General features: G+C 45.1%; 1 protein-coding gene across 2 annotated transcripts in view; it reads left to right on the top strand.

Annotated features, from left to right (window-relative positions):
• OLFM2 (olfactomedin 2) overlaps positions 1–20,645 on the top strand; it is a 502,740-nt gene that overhangs the window by 404,301 nt on the left and 77,794 nt on the right. For both annotated transcript variants that reach the window (XM_063931494.1, XM_063931495.1), the window contains exon 4: positions 19,251–19,470. In XM_063931494.1, the coding sequence (XP_063787564.1) occupies positions 19,251–19,470 (220 nt within the window). The remainder of the gene's footprint in view (positions 1–19,250; positions 19,471–20,645) is intronic.

The raw sequence follows: 20,645 nt of genomic DNA, 5'->3' as shown, positions 1-20,645 counted from the left end.
GTATGTCCAAGAATACACCTTCAGGAGTACAATAAATGACGCACCCCATTTTACACAGTAAGTCTCTTCCCAGGAGATTGGTTGGTGCCGATGCAGCCAGCAAAAAGGAATGCTTGGTATGCAAAGGCCCTATTGTAATCTCGGCTGGTTTGCTAACAGGGTAGTGCTGGACTACTCCTGTTACTCCCATGGCTGGAATTGTCCTACCAGTGGTTCTCATGCCCACTGTCGAATTTATCACTGACTTGGCCGCCCCTGTGTCTACAAGAAAGTTTAAAGTTTTACCAGCTACATTGATTGCGACCTCGGGTTCACTTTCAAGGTTGGCAATTAATTTTACTGGCTGCAGATTACAGGTATGGCCACACCCCTATTGGGTATGGTGACCTCCCTGAATCCCGCTGGCAGCAACTACTTGTGAGGGAGATAGTTGGGAACTACCAGAGGCATGCCAGTCTCTGTTTGGGGGATATCTTTTTGTTTCCCCTGTATGTGGCTCATAACTCCGTTTCTGCGGACCTTGCTCCCAATGTCGTGTGTCGTGTCGTTGTCTAGGGGTTTGGTATGAGTTTCGTGGATTCTTTACTCTACAATCTCGTGCCATGTGTCCCTGTTTGTGACAAGAATAACAAGTAACCATACTTGACTTACCCACAGGATTTGGTGATACAAACAAAGGCTGCCTTGTGGTCAGAGCCTGTATACTTACTGACATTAATTTGTCACCTTGTTGTTCCCTGTGTCTGGTGATGTTTCTGTCGTGATCAATAGCAGCCTCTCTCAAAGTAGCCACAGACAGACCTCGCCAACAAGGTTGCGTGGTCTGTACCCTAGTCTTCAATGACTCTTTTAAACCATCCATCAGTACCGATACTGCTACTTCCCGATGGTTTGTGTATGTTTTAATGTCCTCTATACCTGTGTATTTTGCCATTTCTAATAATGCTCTGTGAAAATACTCTGCAGCTGTCTCTGACTCCTTCTGTTTAATGGAGAATATCTTATTCCATTTAGCTACTGCTGGGAAATACTCTTTTAGCTGCAAGTTTATTCTTTTCACATTATCTTGGTTGTACACATCTGTAAGAGGTACATCATGATCTAGTCCGCAATCAGCTAAAAATTGAGTTGCGTCGACATTTGAGGGTAAACACGCTCTCAGCAATATCTGCCAGTCTTTGTTGTTGGGCTCTACAGTGTTACCTAAGTCTCTGATGTATTTTTGACTGGCAACTAAGTCTTTTCTAGGGTCAGGAAATTCAGACACTATGGTCCTTAATTCCATTCGGGAAAATGGAGTGTACATGGCGATGTTCCTAATGGGAGTGGCTCCTGATGCGTCTGTTTTCCCATTTGGTACTGCTATTACTCTAACAGGTGTGATTCTAACAACCTCATTCTGTGTAGATTCTACAGGCTGTGGTGAAATAGTTTCAGCATAATGCATGGTGCCGTACTTACCAGTTGATACGACCTCACCTATCCCTCCGCTAGGGACCTTTACTAATCTCGTGGGTGGAGCTGTGCCTACTGTGGTCTCTGCTATGGTGGCTGCTAGAGAGAGCGCTGAAATCGTTGCCGATTCGTCCTCTTGATCACACTCCTGAGGAAAGTTCAAAACAGGGTACAACTTGCATGGGTTAATACTTGCATGGGTTAATGGGTTAACATTATCATTAACATTTACACAGTTACTAAGTGATTTTGTGTTACACCTTAGTGCGTCTTTCTCCGTAATCAACTTCTCTCCTGATATATATGGTGGCGGCGGGGCCGTGGCAATTAATTTTCTGTTAGTGCCAGATCCCGCCGCCTGAGCCAAACCTCTCTGTATCTCACCTTCCTGTTGCCACAACTGTAAATAATCATAATGCTGAATTCGTCTCTTTGTTGATTTTATGAGACATATCCTCCTCCTTAAATTTTGTAACACTTCTGAGCTGAAGCTCCCTATTCTTGGGAATTTCTCCCCGTCATGCACAGTAATTCTCTCCCATTCATCACATAAAGTTTCTGTGTGACTTCCATATTTCTCACACATGATATACCTGGCCGACCCAATTGGCCGGACCACTGAATCAACCCGAACCGAGGTTGATCGCCCCCTACCTGAACAAGTGGCCCCCATAGTTCGAAAGTGTTGCTTTATTTAGCCAACCCTTTACGAAAAACCAAATGCCAACAATAGGCTGACGGTGGCGGTTTACCGAGTACCCCACTCACTCGCCCACGCCGACCTATACGACCTGATCACACCGATATGGTGCTGGCGTACTCGACCTAGGGCCCCTGCGACCTGAACCTCTATTTACTGGAACCTGTGAGGGTTATCCGAAGAACACTTACTCTTTCCAGTAACTATTGGTTGCTGGATAGTTCCTGAGTGAGCAGCGAACTTCCCTAAAAATAAAAAAATTACACAAATCACGTTAGAGTGTACAGATAGCGTTTGTGACCCCTTTACTCTAATGGTATTAGGTCAGATTACTAACTACTGCACACACTTACGTGCGGTCCAGTCGTTCAGTACACAAACAACTAAGCTTATGTACGGAAAGACCAATGGAATCGAAACTTACGACTGCGAATTCCTTCAGCCAGAGCTTATATGGCCTATATGGGTGTTGCACCAACCCTTTTCGGTGTTGTGCCTGTGAACTGTATAGCGGACTTCCTTGTCGGCTGTACCTGGACCTCCTGGTCTGTTATGACCTCCTGGTCTTGTTACAGTATGACCTCCTGGTCTTGTTACAGTATGACCTCCTGGTCTTGTTACAGTATGACCTCCTGGTCTGCTATACTCTAATGCTCAAAATTGTATTTAACCAGAGATGCCTCCCTAGCCACCGTGCACGTCACTTACACGCATGTACCTCACAAGTACTCGACTTTTCTTGTGGTTCAACCTTTAAAATTGTAAAAACACTCACTCATCACATGTACACTTTTGTTTCTATTTCTATTTCTGCGCAGAAAATTTTCTTCAGCCCAGCTGTGTTACCAATTAGGAGCAGGATCTGTTAATTTAAATTTTTGGATTTCCAAAAATAGACTTGCGTTATTTACCGCCTGTTGCGCTATTTACCGCTGTGCGTTACTTATCACGTTGCGTTAAAAATCAACTTATCGTGACTTGAACTACGTGGGCGTAACCGGACGCTACGTTGCGTAATGAACGCTGCGTGCGTCGGCCTTTGGATTGCGTACGCTAGTCTTTGTTAGAGACACGTGTACGCAAAACAAAGATCCACCGTAACACAATATACTTTTATCAATGTAAACGATCCCTGATCATCTACCACGTACCCCACTGGCTTTGCCTTATCTCCCAGGCAAACCTGTGTGTTTGTCTACACTTTTAACTATTACCTCTATCCTTAAACTATGAAATAACAGCAAGTCTCTTTTAGCACTTTTCTATCAACTATAAAAACTGGCAGACAGGATGGTGATATACGACAAATGAAATACACAGATGGAAAAGAAGTGCAGATATATATATGTATGCGTGCGTATATACGCAAGACAGAAGAAAAATAAACAGTTTTTAAAAAAACACAAGCGTTTTGTTCTTACCTCCGGTTCCCGGATTCCTTCAGCACTCGTTATCTAAGCGAAGCAGACGCTTATCCCGTCAGCACTACGAGACAACCTCCCGCCCTTTGCTGAGGGATAATGTCTGCTGATCTACCTAGTGCAGATATGTGAAGGACAGGACGAGCCGCCAATTGATAAAGCTAAATATTTATCGTATATACAACCCTTTATGAGGTCTAAGAACACTGTACGCTGTTTACTTAAGAAGTACCGTAAGGGTACGCAAGTTGCGTAACGATCGCTCAGCCGTAGGCGAGACGCTCAAGCGTCACGTTCGCTCACGGCCCAGAGATCACAGACAAGCACTCTGTTGGCTATGACTAACGTAATGATTCGCTATGGCGTAGCGGACGCTCGAGACCACGAGGAGATCACCAGCGGCGCAGACGCTCACAACGCTATACCTTTATGTCTAAACCTATTATTAATGAAATACACAGAATACCTTAATGTGAATACAGGGTGTAAGTGCAACCTTGTGTAACCTGACTAACTACAAAGCTGCTTGAGCGTCACCGACGCTCAAGTGAACACTTAAAACTATGAGAAAATACACAGATACTGGTTTAGGGTCCAAAGCCTATTATCTGTATTATAACTATTATACTTGCAAAAAGAATCACAGTACAAATGATACACTACAATATAACAGAGACTTCCTAACCAAATAACTATACAAGAAATACAATACAATGCTATGCTGATCTAATACAATACAATACTAGTCAATGGGAGATACGAGAGAAGGAGAAGGGAGAGAGAGAGAGAGATATATATATGAGAGAAATGGCTCACAGAAAGACAATGATTACGGAGAGAAACTTACGCACAAGGGTAAACGATCGCATGCGCCTGGACATCCAGCACCCGATTTTCAGCAATGAGAACCGTTGAAGAGTGAGAGCTGGATGTGGTCGGCCTGCCTATTTATGCCCCACACACAATGCAATCTAATGGTCCCTACAATCTGATCGTCCATTGGACACAGGAATTCGGCTTCGCATTATAACAAAAGGTCATAGGTTAATTCATACAGGTGGGCTGTGACGATTTCCAACTGCTCAGGTGGGAGGGAAACTGGGTTTCCCGCCGCATGGGTAATAAAGTGCAAATAAAGTAAATGTTCATAAACTTCTTATGTCCATAACTATTCGCACGAGCGATTGATCTGCTTCAAACCAACACCGGAATATTTCTAATTAAATATTCTTCCGATGGATATTAAACACCACTGTATTACTCCTGTCTGACCCTTCGTATCAAACAAAGAGGGATTCCTCTGTTCATAAACATTCTATATTAACCAAACTTTCAGAATCTATCAAAGGGACCATGATCTACAAAATACATTATTACTGAAAATATGTAACGATTGAGTCGCACGCTACAACCACATAAACTCTACCGTAAATACGCATACCATGCGCCTGCGGGTGCCCGCGACTGTGAGTATGCGCACGTATGGGAGAGCGTACGCATGCGCAGCACGGACCTGTGTGAGGTGGAAATATGGAAGTGTGCATAGAGATATTTTTCTGACTTTGACAATATATATATAATTGTATATAATATATATAATATTGTATACCACCTACCCGTGTTTTTTTTTTTTTTTTCATTCTTCTTTATACATACTACTATAGTAGCTTACTGTAGCAGTCTGCGGTGCTGTGCTGACCTGACAGTGTCCAGCAGGTCCGTCATCAGTCATTACATAATAAATATATATAGTACCTGTCCGGCTGCAGTACTAGTGATATTATATTGATTTCATCTCATTATCAATAATTTATCATCCAGTCTAGACTCTATATTAGCAGCAGACACAGTACGTTAGTCCACGGCTGTAGCTACCTCTGTGTCGGCACTCGGCAGTCCATCCATAATTGTATACCACCTACCCGTGGTTTTTTTTTTTTCTTTCTTCTTTGTACATACTACTATAGAGTATAGTAGCTTACTGTAGCAGTCTGCGGTGCTGCTGAGCTGACAGTGTCCAGCAGGTCCGTCATCAGTCATCATTACCTAATAAATATATTATCTACCTGTCCGGCTGCAGTACTAGTGATATTATATATACATACATATATATATTGATTTCATCTCATTATCAATCATCCAGTCTATATTAGCAGCAGACACAGTACGTTAGTCCACGGCTGTAGCTACCTCTGTGTCGGCACTCGGCAGTCCATCCATAATTGTATACCACCTACCCGTGGGTTTTTTTTTTCTTTCTTCTTTGTACATACTACTATAGTATAGTAGCTTACTGTAGCAGTCTGCGGTGCTGCTGAGCTGACAGTGTCCAGCAGGTCCGTCATCAGTCATCATTACCTAATAAATATATTATCTACCTGTCCGGCTGCAGTACTAGTGATATTATATATACATACATATATATATTGATTTCATCTCATTATCAATCATCCAGTCTATATTAGCAGCAGACACAGTACGTTAGTCCACGGCTGTAGCTACCTCTGTGTCGGCACTCGGCAGTCCATCCATAATTGTATACCACCTACCCGTGGTTTTTTTTTTCTTTCTTCTTTGTACATACTACTATAGTATAGTAGCTTACTGTAGCAGTCTGCGGTGCTGCTGAGCTGACAGTGTCCAGCAGGTCCGTCATCAGTCATCATTACCTAATAAATATATTATCTACCTGTCCGGCTGCAGTACTAGTGATATTATATATACATACATATATATATTGATTTCATCTCATTATCAATCATCCAGTCTGTATTAGCAGCAGACACAGTACGTTAGTCCACGGCTGTAGCTATCTCTGTGTCGGCACTCGGCAGTCCATCCATAATTGTATACCACCTACCCGTGGTTTTTTTTTTTCTTTCTTCTTTGTACATACTACTATAGTATAGTAGCTTACTGTAGCAGTCTGCGGTGCTGCTGAGCTGACAGTGTCCAGCAGGTCCGTCATCAGTCATCATTACCTAATAAATATATTATCTACCTGTCCGGCTGCAGTACTAGTGATATTATATATACATACATATATATATTGATTTCATCTCATTATCAATCATCCAGTCTATATTAGCAGCAGACACAGTACGTTAGTCCACGGCTGTAGCTACCTCTGTGTCGGCACTCGGCAGTCCATCCATAATTGTATACCACCTACCCGTGGTTTTTTTTTTTCTTTCTTCTTTGTACATACTACTATAGAGTATAGTAGCTTACTGTAGCAGTCTGCGGTGCTGCTGAGCTGACAGTGTCCAGCAGGTCCGTCATCAGTCATCATTACCTAATAAATATATTATCTACCTGTCCGGCTGCAGTACTAGTGATATTATATATACATACATATATATATTGATTTCATCTCATTATCAATCATCCAGTCTATATTAGCAGCAGACACAGTACGTTAGTCCACGGCTGTAGCTACCTCTGTGTCGGCACTCGGCAGTCCATCCATAATTGTATACCACCTACCCGTGGTTTTTTTTTTCTCTTTCTTCTTTGTACATACTACTATAGTATAGTAGCTTACTGTAGCAGTCTGCGGTGCTGCTGAGCTGACAGTGTCCAGCAGGTCCGTCATCAGTCATCATTACCTAATAAATATATTATCTACCTGTCCGGCTGCAGTACTAGTGATATTATATATACATACATATATATATTGATTTCATCTCATTATCAATCATCCAGTCTATATCAGCAGCAGACACAGTACGTTAGTCCACGGCTGTAGCTACCTCTGTGTCGGCACTCGGCAGTCCATCCATAATTGTATACCACCTACCTGTGGTTTTTTTTTTTTCTTTCTTCTTTGTACATACTACTATAGTATAGTAGCTTACTGTAGCAGTCTGCGGTGCTGCTGAGCTGACAGTGTCCAGCAGGTCCGTCATCAGTCATCATTACCTAATAAATATATTATCTACCTGTCCGGCTGCAGTACTAGTGATATTATATATACATACATATATATATTGATTTCATCTCATTATCAATCATCCAGTCTATATTAGCAGCAGACACAGTACGTTAGTCCACGGCTGTAGCTACCTCTGTGTCGGCACTCGGCAGTCCATCCATAATTGTATACCACCTACCCGTGGTTTTTTTTTTTCTTTCTTCTTTGTACATACTACTATAGTATAGTAGCTTACTGTAGCAGTCTGCGGTGCTGCTGAGCTGACAGTGTCCAGCAGGTCCGTCATCAGTCATCATTACCTAATAAATATATTATCTACCTGTCCGGCTGCAGTACTAGTGATATTATATATACATACATATATATATTGATTTCTTCTCATTATCAATCATCCAGTCTATATTAGCAGCAGACACAGTACGTTAGTCCACGGCTGTAGCTACCTCTGTGTCGGCACTCGGCAGTCCATCCATTATTGTATACCACCTACCCGTGGTTTTTTTTCTTTTCTTTCTTCTTTGTACATACTACTATAGTATAGTAGCTTACTGTAGCAGTCTGCGGTGCTGCTGAGCTGACAGTGTCCAGCAGGTCCGTCATCAGTCATCATTACCTAATAAATATATTATCTACCTGTCCGGCTGCAGTACTAGTGATATTATATATACATACATATATATATTGATTTAATCTCATTATCAATCATCCAGTCTATATTAGCAGCAGACACAGTACGTTAGTCCACGGCTGTAGCTACCTCTGTGTCGGCACTCGGCAGTCCATCCATAATTGTATACCACCTACCCGTGGTTTTTTTTTTTCTTTCTTCTTTGTACATACTACTATAGTATAGTAGCTTACTGTAGCAGTCTGCGGTGCTGCTGAGCTGACAGTGTCCAGCAGGTCCGTCATCAGTCATCATTACCTAATAAATATATTATCTACCTGTCCGGCTGCAGTACTAGTGATATTATATATACATACATATATATATTGATTTCATCTCATTATCAATCATCCAGTCTATATTAGCAGCAGACACAGTACGTTAGTCCACGGCTGTAGCTACCTCTGTGTCGGCACTCGGCAGTCCATCCATAATTGTATACCACCTACCCGTGGTTTTTTTTTTTTTTTCTTCTTTGTACATACTACTATAGTATAGTAGCTTACTGTAGCAGTCTGCGGTGCTGCTGAGCTGACAGTGTCCAGCAGGTCCGTCATCAGTCATCATTACCTAATAAATATATTATCTACCTGTCCGGCTGCAGTACTAGTGATATTATATATACATACATATATATATTGATTTCATCTCATTATCAATCATCCAGTCTATATTAGCAGCAGACACAGTACGTTAGTCCACGGCTGTAGCTACCTCTGTGTCGGCACTCGGCAGTCCATCCATAATTGTATACCACCTACCCGTGGTTTTTTTTTTTCTTTCTTCTTTGTACATACTACTATAGTATAGTAGCTTACTGTAGCAGTCTGCGGTGCTGCTGAGCTGACAGTGTCCAGCAGGTCCGTCATCAGTCATCATTACCTAATAAATATATTATCTACCTGTCCGGCTGCAGTACTAGTGATATTATATATACATACATATATATATTGATTTCATCTCATTATCAATCATCCAGTCTATATTAGCAGCAGACACAGTACGTTAGTCCACGGCTATAGCTACCTCTGTGTCGGCACTCGGCAGTCCATCCATAAGTATACTAGTATCCATCCATCTCCATTGTTTACCTGAGGTGCCTTTTAGTTGTGCCTATTAAAATATGGAGAACAAAAATGTTGAGGTTCCAAAATTAGGGAAAGATCAAGATCCACTTCCACCTCGTGCTGAAGCTGCTGCCACTAGTCATGGCCGAGACGATGAAATGCCAGCAACGTCGTCTGCCAAGGCCGATGCCCAATGTCATAGTACAGAGCATGTCAAATCCAAAACACCAAATATCAGTAAAAAAAGGACTCCAAAACCTAAAATAAAATTGTCGGAGGAGAAGCGTAAACTTGCCAATATGCCATTTACCACACGGAATGGCAAGGAACGGCTGAGGCCCTGGCCTATGTTCATGGCTAGTGGTTCAGCTTCACATGAGGATGGAAGCACTCAGCCTCTCGCTAGAAAACTGAAAAGACTCAAGCTGGCAAAAGCACCGCAAAGAACTGTGCGTTCTTCGAAATCCCAAATCCACAAGGAGAGTCCAATTGTGTCGGTTGCGATGCCTGACCTTCCCAACACTGGACATGAAGAGCATGCGCCTTCCACCATTTGCACGCCCCCTGCAAGTGCTGGAAGGAGCACCCGCAGTCCAGTTCCTGATAGTCAGATTGAAGATGTCAGTGTTGAAGTACACCAGGATGAGGAGGATATGGGTGTTGCTGGCGCTGGGGAGGAAATTGACCAGGAGGATTCTGATGGTGAGGTGGTTTGTTTAAGTCAGGCACCCGGGGAGACACCTGTTGTCCGTGGGAGGAATATGGCCGTTGACATGCCTGGTGAAAATACCAAAAAAATCAGCTCTTCAGTGTGGAGGTATTTCAACAGAAAAGCGGACAACAGGTGTCAAGCCGTGTGTTGCCTTTGTCAAGCTGTAATAAGTAGGGGTAAGGACGTTAACCACCTCGGAACATCCTCCCTTATACGTCACCTGCAGCGCATTCATAATAAGTCAGTGACAAGTTCAAAAACTTTGGGTGACAGCGGAAGCAGTCCACTGACCAGTAAATCCCTTCCTCTTGTAACCAAGCTCACGCAAACCACCCCACCAACTCCCTCAGTCTCAATTTCCTCCTTCCCCAGGAATGCCAATAGTCCTGCAGGCCATGTCACTGGCAATTCTGACGATTCCTCTCCTGCCTGGGATTCCTCCGATGCATCCTTGCGTGTAACGCCTACTGCTGCTGGCGCTGCTGTTGTTGCTGCTGGGAGTCGATGGTCATCCCAGAGGGGAAGTCGGAAGACCACTTGTACTACTTCCAGTAAGCAATTGACTGTCCAACAGTCCTTTGCGAGGAAGATGAAATATCACAGCAGTCATCCTGCTGCAAAGCGGATAACTGAGGCCTTGACAACTATGTTGGTGTTAGACGTGCGTCCGGTATCCGCCGTTAGTTCACAGGGAACTACACAATTTCTTGAGGTAGTGTGCCCCCGTTACCAAATACTATCTAGGTTCCACTTCTCTAGGCAGGCGATACCGAAAATGTACACAGACCTCAGAAAAAGACTCACCAGTGTCCTAAAAAATGCAGTTGTACCCAATGTCCACTTAACCACGGACATGTGGACAAGTGGAGCAGGGCAGGGTCAGGACTATATGACTGTGACAGCCCACTGGGTAGATGTATGGACTCCCGCCGCAAGAACAGCAGCGGCGGCACCAGTAGCAGCATCTCGCAAACGCCAACTCTTTCCTAGGCAGGCTACGCTTTGTATCACCGCTTTCCAGAATACGCACACAGCTGAAAACCTCTTACGGCAACTGAGGCAGATCATCGCGGAATGGCTTACCCCAATTGGACTCTCCTGTGGATTTGTGGCATCGGACAACGCCAGCAATATTGTGTGTGCATTAAATATGGGCAAATTCCAGCACGTCCCATGTTTTGCACATACCTTGAATTTGGTGGTGCAGAATTTTTTAAAAAACGACAGGGGCGTGCAAGAGATGCTGTCAATGGCCAGAAGAATTGCGGGACACTTTCGGCGTACAGGCACCACGTACAGAAGACTGGAGCACCACCAAAAACTACTGAACCTGCCCTGCCATCATCTGAAGCAAGAAGTGGTAACGAGGTGGAATTCAACCCTCTATATGCTTCAGAGGTTGGAGGAGCAGCAAAAGGCCATTCAAGCCTATACAATTGAGCACGATATAGGAGGTGGAATGCACCTGTCTCAAGCGCAGTGGAGAATGATTTCAACGTTGTGCAAGGTTCTGATGCCCTTTGAACTTGCCACACGTGAAGTCAGTTCAGACACTGCCAGCCTGAGTCAGGTCATTCCCCTCATCAGGCTTTTGCAAAAGAAGCTGGAGGCATTGAAGGAGGAGCTAACACGGAGCGATTCCGCTAGGCATGTGGGACTTGTGGATGGAGCCCTTAATTCGCTTAACAAGGATTCACGGGTGGTCAATCTGTTGAAATCAGAGCACTACATTTTGGCCACCGTGCTCGATCCTAGATTTAAAGCCTACCTTGGATCTCTCTTTCCGGCAGACACAAGTCTGCTGGGGTTGAAAGACCTGCTGGTGAGAAAATTGTCAAGTCAAGCGGAACGCGACCTGTCAAAATCTCCTCCTTCACATTCTCCCGCAACTGGGGGTGCGAGGAAAAGGCTCAGAATTCCGAGCCCACCCGCTGGCGGTGATGCAGGGCAGTCTGGAGCGACTGCTGATGCTGACATCTGGTCCGGACTGAAGGACCTGACAACGATTACGGACATGTCGTCTACTGTCACTGCATATGATTCTCTCACCATTGAAAGAATGGTGGAGGATTATATGAGTGACCGCATCCAAGTAGGCACGTCACACAGTCCGTACTTATACTGGCAGGAAAAAGAGGCAATTTGGAGGCCCTTGCACAAACTGGCTTTATTCTACCTAAGTTGCCCTCCCACAAGTGTGTACTCCGAAAGAGTGTTTAGTGCCGCCGCTCACCTTGTCAGCAATCGGCGTACGAGGTTACATCCAGAAAATGTGGAGAAGATGATGTTCATTAAAATGAATTATAATCAATTCCTCCGTGGAAACATTGACCAGCAGCAATTGCCTCCACAAAGTACACAGGGAGCTGAGATGGTGGATTCCAGTGGGGACGAATTGATAATCTGTGAGGAGGGGGATGTACACGGTGATATATCGGAGGATGATGATGAGGTGGACATCTTGCCTCTGTAGAGCCAGTTTGTGCAAGGAGAGATTAATTGCTTCTTTTTTGGTGGGGGTCCAAACCAACCCGTCATTTCAGTCACAGTCGTGTGACAGACCCTGTCACTGAAATGATGGGTTGGTTAAAGTGTGCATGTCCTGTTTATACAACATAAGGGTGGGTGGGAGGGCCCAAGGACAATTCCATCTTGCACCTCTTTTTTCTTTAATTTTTCTTTGCGTCATGTGCTGTTTGTGGAATGTTTTTTGGAAGGGCCATCCTGCGTGACACTGCAGTGCCACTCCTAGATGGGCCCGGTGTTTGTGTCGGCCACTAGGGTCGCTTATCTTACTCACACAGCTACCTCATTGCGCCTCTTTTTTTCTTTGCGTCATGTGCTGTTTGGGGAGGGTTTTTTGGAAGGGCCATCCTGCGTGACACTGCAGTGCCACTCCTAGATGGGCACGGTGTTTGTGTCGGCCACTAGGGTCGCTTATCTTACTCACACAGCTACCTCATTGCGCCTCTTTTTTTTCTTTGCGTCATGTGCTGTTTGGGGAGGGTTTTTTGGAAGGGCCATCCTGCGTGACACTGCAGTGCCACTCCTAGATGGGCCCGGTGTTTGTGTCGGCCACTAGGGTCGCTTATCTTACTCACACAGCTACCTCATTGCGCCTCTTTTTTTCTTTGCGTCATGTGCTGTTTGGGGAGGGTTTTTTGGAAGGGCCATCCTGCGTGACACTGCAGTGCCACTCCTAGATGGGCCCGGTGTTTGTGTCGGCCACTAGGGTCGCTTATCTTACTCACACAGCTACCTCATTGCGCCTCTTTTTTTCTTTGTGTCATGTGCTGTTTGGGGAGGGTTTTTTGGAAGGGCCATCCTGCGTGACACTGCAGTGACACTCCTAGATGGGCACGGTGTTTGTGTCGGCCACTAGGGTCGCTTATCTTACTCACACAGCTACCTCATTGCGCCTCTTTTTTTCTTTGCGTCATGTGCTGTTTGGGGAGGGTTTTTTGGAAGGGCCATCCTGCGTGACACTGCAGTGCCACTCCTAGATGGGCCCGGTGTTTGTGTCGGCCACTAGGGTCGCTTATCTTACTCACACAGCTACCTCATTGCGCCTCTTTTTTTCTTTGCGTCATGTGCTGTTTGGGGAGGGTTTTTTGGAAGGGCCATCCTGCGTGACACTGCAGTGCCACTCCTAGATGGGCCCGGTGTTTGTGTCGGCCACTAGGGTCGCTTATCTTACTCACACAGCTACCTCATTGCGCCTCTTTTTTTCTTTGCGTCATGTGCTGTTTGGGGAGGGTTTTTTGGAAGGGCCATCCTGCGTGACACTGCAGTGCCACTCCTAGATGGGCCCGGTGTTTGTGTCGGCCACTAGGGTCGCTTATCTTACTCACACAGCTACCTCATTGCGCCTCTTTTTTTCTTTGCGTCATGTGCTGTTTGGGGAGTGTTTTTTGGAAGGGCCATCCTGCGTGACACTGCAGTGCCACTCCTAGATGGGCACGGTGTTTGTGTCGGCCACTAGGGTCGCTTAGCTTAGTCATCCAGCGACCTAGGTGCAAATTTTAGGACTAAAAATAATATTGTGAGGTGTGAGGTATTCAGAATAGACTGAAAATGAGTGGAAATTATGGTTTTTGAGGTTAATAATACTTTGGGATCAAAATGACCCCCAAATTCTATGATTTAAGCTGTTTTTTAGTGTTTTTGAAAAAAAACACCCGAATCCAAAACACACCCGAATCCGACAAAAAAAATTCGGTGAGGTTTTGCCAAAACGCGGTCGAACCCAAAACACGGCCGCGGAACCGAACCCAAAACCAAAACACAAAACCCGAAAAATTTCAAGTGCACATCTCTAGTGTCGGACATCCCCCATACCTCCCTCCTCCTGCAGCAGCACAGCATATCACAGCGGTATAGCTGCAGCTGTGACATCACCGAAGATTCTGCTGGTGATTGCTATGGCTGCTGTACAATAACAGTGTGCAGCTGTGACATCACCAGAGGTTCTGCTTGGGATTGCTGTGGCTGCTGTACAGTAATAGTGTTCAGCTGTGGCATGCTAGGGATAGCTGTGGCTTCTGTACAGTAATAGTGTGCAGCTGTGACATGCTGTTTGGGATAGCTGTGGGTGCTGCTATGCTGTAATAGTGTCGAGCTGTGACATGCTGGGGTTAGCTGTGGCTGATGTACAGACATACTGTAGGGGCAGAGATGTACTTAGCCTTAAAATGTGATAAAGTGGAGAGAGATAAACTACCAACCAATAAGCTCTAAACTGCCATTCTCCAAACACAGTCTGTAATATGGCAGTTAGGAGCTGACTGGCTGGTACTTTATCTCGCTACACTTTCCAAGGCATTGGGTTATATGCAATTGCGGTCAAATTCCCGAAAATGTCGAAAAACGGGACATTTTCGCCCCCCAAAAAAATTCGACAATGCAATTCAGAACTTTTTCGTCAAAAAAACGGACTTTCCAAATTCGACTTTTTTAAATTCGACATTTGTTAAATTCGACATTTCTGCAATGGTACAAATGCGGCAATTCGACAAAAGTATATTCAATTGAAGATTGTAAATTCGACAACAGTGCTTTTAGACAGTAAATTCGTCATTTTCAATCTGCCACACTTTGCTGGCGGAATCTAATAAAAAAATTTAAAAACATGTTTTTTTTGTAGCATATCTATATATATTAGAAGGGATTAGGTACTTGGTTTGTCTATTTAAGAGGCACAAGTATTATTTATATATTTGTAAAAATATTATTATAATTTTTTTTTTTTTTTTTAAATGGAATGGTGTAAAAATCAGAAGAAAAAAAATGCGTGTGGTCCCCCCTCCTAAGCATAACCAGCCTCGGGCTCTTTGAGCCGGTCCTGGTTGCCAAAATACGGGATAAAAAATGACAGGGGATCCCCCGTAATTTAACAACCAGCACCAGGCTCTGCGCCTGGTCCTGGTGCAAAAAATACGGGGGACAAAAAGAGTAGGGGTCCCCCGTATTTTTTGGACCAGCACCGGGCTCCACTAGCTGGACAGATAATGCCACAGCCTGGGGTAACTTTTATACAGCGCCCTGTGGCCGTGGCATTAAATATCCAACTAGTCACCCCTGGCCGGGGTACCCTGGAGGAGTGGGGACCCATTCAATCAAGGGGTCCCCCCCCAGCCACCCAGGGCCAGGGGTGAAGCCCGAGGCTGTCCCCCCCCCCCCATCCAAGGGCTGCGGATGGGGGGCTGATAGCCTTGAGTAAAATGTAAGAATATTGGTTTTTGCAGAAGAACTACAAGTCCCAGCAAGCCTCCCCCGCAAGCTGGTACTTGGAGAACCACATGTACCAGCATGTGGGGGAAAAACGGGCCCGCTGGTACGTGTAGTTCTACTGCAAAAAAAATACCCAAATAAAAACAGGACACAGACACCGTGAAAATACAACTTTATTTCACACATGCCGACACATACATACTTACCTATGTTGACACGCCGACTCTGGCCATGTCTCCATCTGTCGACGTCTGGGGTACCTGAAAATAAAATTATACTCAGTGTCCTGTGATATTTGTAATCCACGTACTTGGCAAAACAAAAAAACGCATACCCGCTCCACACGGACTGAAAGGGGTCCCATGTTTACACATGGGACCCCTTTCCCCGAATGCAGAGACCCCCCGTGACTCCTGTCACAGAGAGTCTCTTCAGCCAATCAGGTAGCGCCACGTCGTGGCACTCTCCTGATTGGCTGTATGCGCGTCTGAGCTGTCAGACAGCGCATCGCACAGCCCTCTCCATTATCTTCAATGGTGGGAACTTTGTGGTCAGCGGTGAGGTCACCCGCGGTCAGCGGCTGACCGCGGGTAACCCCACCACTGACCGCAAAGTTCCCACCATTGAAACTAATGGAGGGAGATGTGCGATGCGCTGTCTGCCAGCTCAGACGCGCATAGGGAATCAGGAGAGTGCCAGGACGTGGCGCTACCTGATTACCTGAAGGGACTCTCTGTGACAGGAGTCACAGGGGGTCTCAGCATTCGGGGAAAGGGGTCCCATGTGTAAACATGGGACCCCTTTCAGTCCGTGTGGAGCTGGTATGCGTTTTTTTGTTTTGCCAAGTACGTGGATTACAATAAAAGAACCGGACACTGGATCAGGTGAGTATAATTTTATTTTCAGGTACCCCGGACGTCGACAGACGGAGATGTGGCCAGAGTCGGCGTGTTAACATAGGTAAGTATGTATGTGTCGGCATGTATGTAATAAAGTTGTATTTTCACGGTGTCTGTGTCCTGTTTTTATTTGGGTATTTTTTTTGCAGTAGAACTACAGGTACCAGCGGGCCCGTTTCCCCCCCGCATGCTGGTACTTGTGGTTCTCCAAGTACCGGCTTGCAGGGGAGGCTTGCTGGGACTTGTAGTTCTTCTGCAAAAAACAATATTCTTACATTTTACTCAAGGCTATCAGCCCCCCATCCGCAGCCCTTGGATGGGGGGGGGGGGGGACAGCCTCGGGCTTCACCCCTGGCCCTTGGTTGGCTGGGGGGGGACCCCTTGATTTAATGGGTCCCCACTCCTCCAGGGTACCCCGGCCAGGGGTGACTAGTTGGATATTTAATGCCACGGCCGCAGGGCGCTGTATAAAAGTGACCCCCGGCTGTGGCATTATCTGTCCAGCTAGTGGAGCCCGGTGCTGGTCCAAAAAATACGGGGGACCCCTACTCTTTTTGTCCCCCGTATTTTTTGCACCAGGACCAGGCGCAGAGCCCGGTGCTGGTTGTTAAAATACGGGGGATCCCTGTCATTTTTTATCCCGTATTTTGGCAACCAGGACCGGCTCAAAGAGCCCGAGGCTGGTTATGCTTAGGAGGGGGGACCCCACGCAATTTTTTTTCGGGTTTTTCCCCGTTTTTTTAACATTTTTAAAAATCTAATCAAAATCCGTCAAAACGGCCGTTTTTCGACAGCGGGACTGTCGAATTCGTCTTTTATTGAATATGTCGAATTCCGGCACCCACCTGCCGGAATTCGACGGTTGAATTAAAAAACGGGCGAAAAATTGCCGCAATTCGCCCGGAATTGCATATACCCCTTAGTATAGTAAATCTGCCCCAGAGTGTGATATCCAGTGGTTTCTGGCCAGTGCACTGGATGTAGAAAAGGTGGAACACACAGAACAAATGTAATTCTCCAGTCACCGGGACTCATTTTCCAGTCGCCATGGAAACCTGGCACCAAGATTCATCTATCCCTGATATACAGTACACTAACATCAATGCTGCCCTCTCATCCTATCCTGGTGGACAACTTCTGTGTTTTGGTGCTGTCTATAGAACAAAAAAAAGAAAAAAATATCAGTGATAATAATTATAAATGATTTACTCTTTCTACATTCTGAAATGCATAAATATAAATAGGGTTTTGCTGTGAAATACACCGCTAAAAACATGACAATGTGTTTGCTGACCTAAGTCTAACACTAAGGAACTATAATGTAGGTCCACAGAAACATGGCTGCCTGTGGCTAAAGTAAATGTTAGACTAGCAGCCTATGGCAGAGGTTCCCAAACATGGGGGTCTATTTACTAAGCCTTGGATGGAGATAAAGCGTTTTTCAAAAACAGCTTGTGACATGGCAGTTAGGAGCTGATTGGCTGGTACTTTATCTCGGTCCACTTTATTTCTATCCAAGGCTTAGTAAAATAGACCCCATGGTCCTTAAAGTACCCTAACGGCCCAGGTTTTCAGGATAACCATGCTTGGGCACAGGTGACTTATTTAGTACCTCAATCAATTACTTAAATCATCTTTACTCAAGTATGGATATCTCTAAAACCTGGACACTCAGGGGGCCTTGAGGATTGATTTTGGGAACCACTGGCCTACAGTATTTTTTAGGTCACACGGTTTCCAAACGTTTTATTTTGGGTCTAGAGTCACATACAGTACATATTAATCCTGTTGAGTTGTGTAACTTGATCCCTTCTGTCATAACTGTAATCTTTTACTCAAACTGGAAAGTGTCATCACACATGGGCCGACTTAGGCCATCTTCCAACAGCATGTTCTAGTCTACCATGATCAGTTAGAATTATATCAGTAGCATTATTATTAGCATTAGGGTGATTTGCAGCTACACAATGCAATATTTGGCCAATTGCCCTGTGTTGGTTGCAATATCACAGTGTGTGTTCAGCTTTAGATATTTGACATTATACATGTACATGACCTTGACATTGTATATCTCTGCAAGCATTGTTCTTTGTTATTGGTTATTAAGGTGTATAATGGTTCTTTGTGGTGTCCTTCAATTGGTTTATTGGCAAAACACTTCAGATTTCTAGGAAAAACCATCTTCAATGCTCTCACTTCAATGTCAAATCTTTTACAATCCAATAAATTCCTGGAACTTTTATAGAGTAAAATGGAGTATTAGCCCTACATATAGTGCTACAGTACCCTCGTGGTGCTTCAAAATGTTATATGTAATGGTCACCATACATCTATATGGCGATTCCACCTACCCTGCCAGAAAAGATGATCTGCCGACCGGATCCACCAATCGGCAGTCACTGATAATTGGTGATCCATCAAGGGATTGGGGAAATTAATCATGTTAAAAATTCCCGATTCCACGATCCCGACCAGAAATGGTCGGGATCAAGATTTTTAAACATGTTTAATATCCCTGATACGCTGACCTGGCCGCTGGGTTATCGGGGCATTGCCCAATATACTGCAAATGTATGGGGGGGGGGCATTACTATTTAAAAGCAACTCACAATCGAGCATTGGCGGCCAACTATGGACTAATGTGCTGCTTCTGTTTTCTTCCCAGGAACTAAAGGATAAAATGAAGCAGCTGTTACCCCTAATCCCAGTTCTTGACCAATACAAGTCAGACACCAAGATGATTGTCCAATTAAAGGAGGAAGTGAGGAACCTCTCCAACGTCCTGCTTCTGATACAGGAGGAGATGGGGGCTTACGACTATGAGGAGCTGCAGCAGAGAGTGATGATCCTGGAAGCCCGGTTACACGCGTGCATGCAGAAGCTGGGTATGGGTAGAAGTCATTGCTGTGCTTCTTATATATTTCTTATTAATACAAGTCATCACAAATACGTTGTTTATAGCGATTTTCAATTGTAAAATTGTACTGATTTCCAATAGGTATGAGCAAAGTCTTTTGTAGAGGTTGGTAAATGTTTCTTTTGCAAACATCTGCAGGAAAATGTAATCCATTTATACCCCTTTTGCACCAAACTCCAGGGTCCAGCCCATGTCACTGAACACGTGTTTCATTCACACCGCAGGCTGGACCCAGATAATTGCTGGGGCTTCTCCTCTCCCGGTTCCTGGAGATGACATCATCTCCAAGTGCTGGTGAGCCATCTCTCCATACAGTGTTAATGGGACCCAGGTTAACCCATACACACTTCGCCGTAACCCGAGCTGTCCAATCTTGCTCCTACCTGGGTCGGATTCCCGGGTCACTCGAACCAGGGTTTTTCTTTGAGGACCCTTTTACACTAAGCCGTGACCTGGGTTATCCCGGCAATAACGCTGGTCGAAGTGGAAGTGTAAAAGGGTATTAGTCTTAGTATATTTGCCATTCATATCAGAACCTGCCCCAGTGGAGCTTACAATCTGTATTCCCTACCACATGTACACGAACACACATTTTCATGCTAGGGTAAATTTTGTTGGGATCGAGTTAATCTACCAGTATATTTTTGGATTGTGGGAGGAAACCGGAGTACCGAGGAAACCTACGCAAGTATGGGGAGAATATACAAACTCCACACAGTTAGAGCCATACTAGGAATTAAACCCATGACCTCAGTGCTGTAAGTAATGCTAACCATTACACCAGGGGTGGGGAACCTCAGGCCCGCGGGCCGTATAAGGCCCGCAAAGCCACTTGATCTGGCCCTCACAGGCTCACCTAACCAAGGGAGATGCCGGGCGCCCACTGAGATTTTGTTACTTGCGGGCGCCCGGCTTCTTCCCCTCAGCAGCAGCCGGAGGTAGGAGCTCACTCCTGAGCTCCGGCTTCCGGCTCTGGCAGTGTGCGTAGGTGCCTGTGCGGTGCTATGGGAGAGATGTCATGATGTCTCTCCCATAGTTCTGAGGAGCGGGCAGCCAGGCAGAGGGCAAGGGTCTGGAGGCAGGAGCAGGGCTGGTGAGTATTGTGTTTTTTCTTTCTTGTAATGTGTGTGTGTGTAAGAGGCG

This window comes from Pseudophryne corroboree, chromosome 6 (genome assembly GCF_028390025.1).
Source record: "Pseudophryne corroboree isolate aPseCor3 chromosome 6, aPseCor3.hap2, whole genome shotgun sequence".
In the NCBI taxonomy this organism is placed as follows: domain Eukaryota; kingdom Metazoa; phylum Chordata; class Amphibia; order Anura; family Myobatrachidae; genus Pseudophryne; species Pseudophryne corroboree.
The sequence above is the reverse complement of the archived record's forward strand: the minus strand, read 5'-3'. Positions and strand labels throughout refer to the sequence as shown.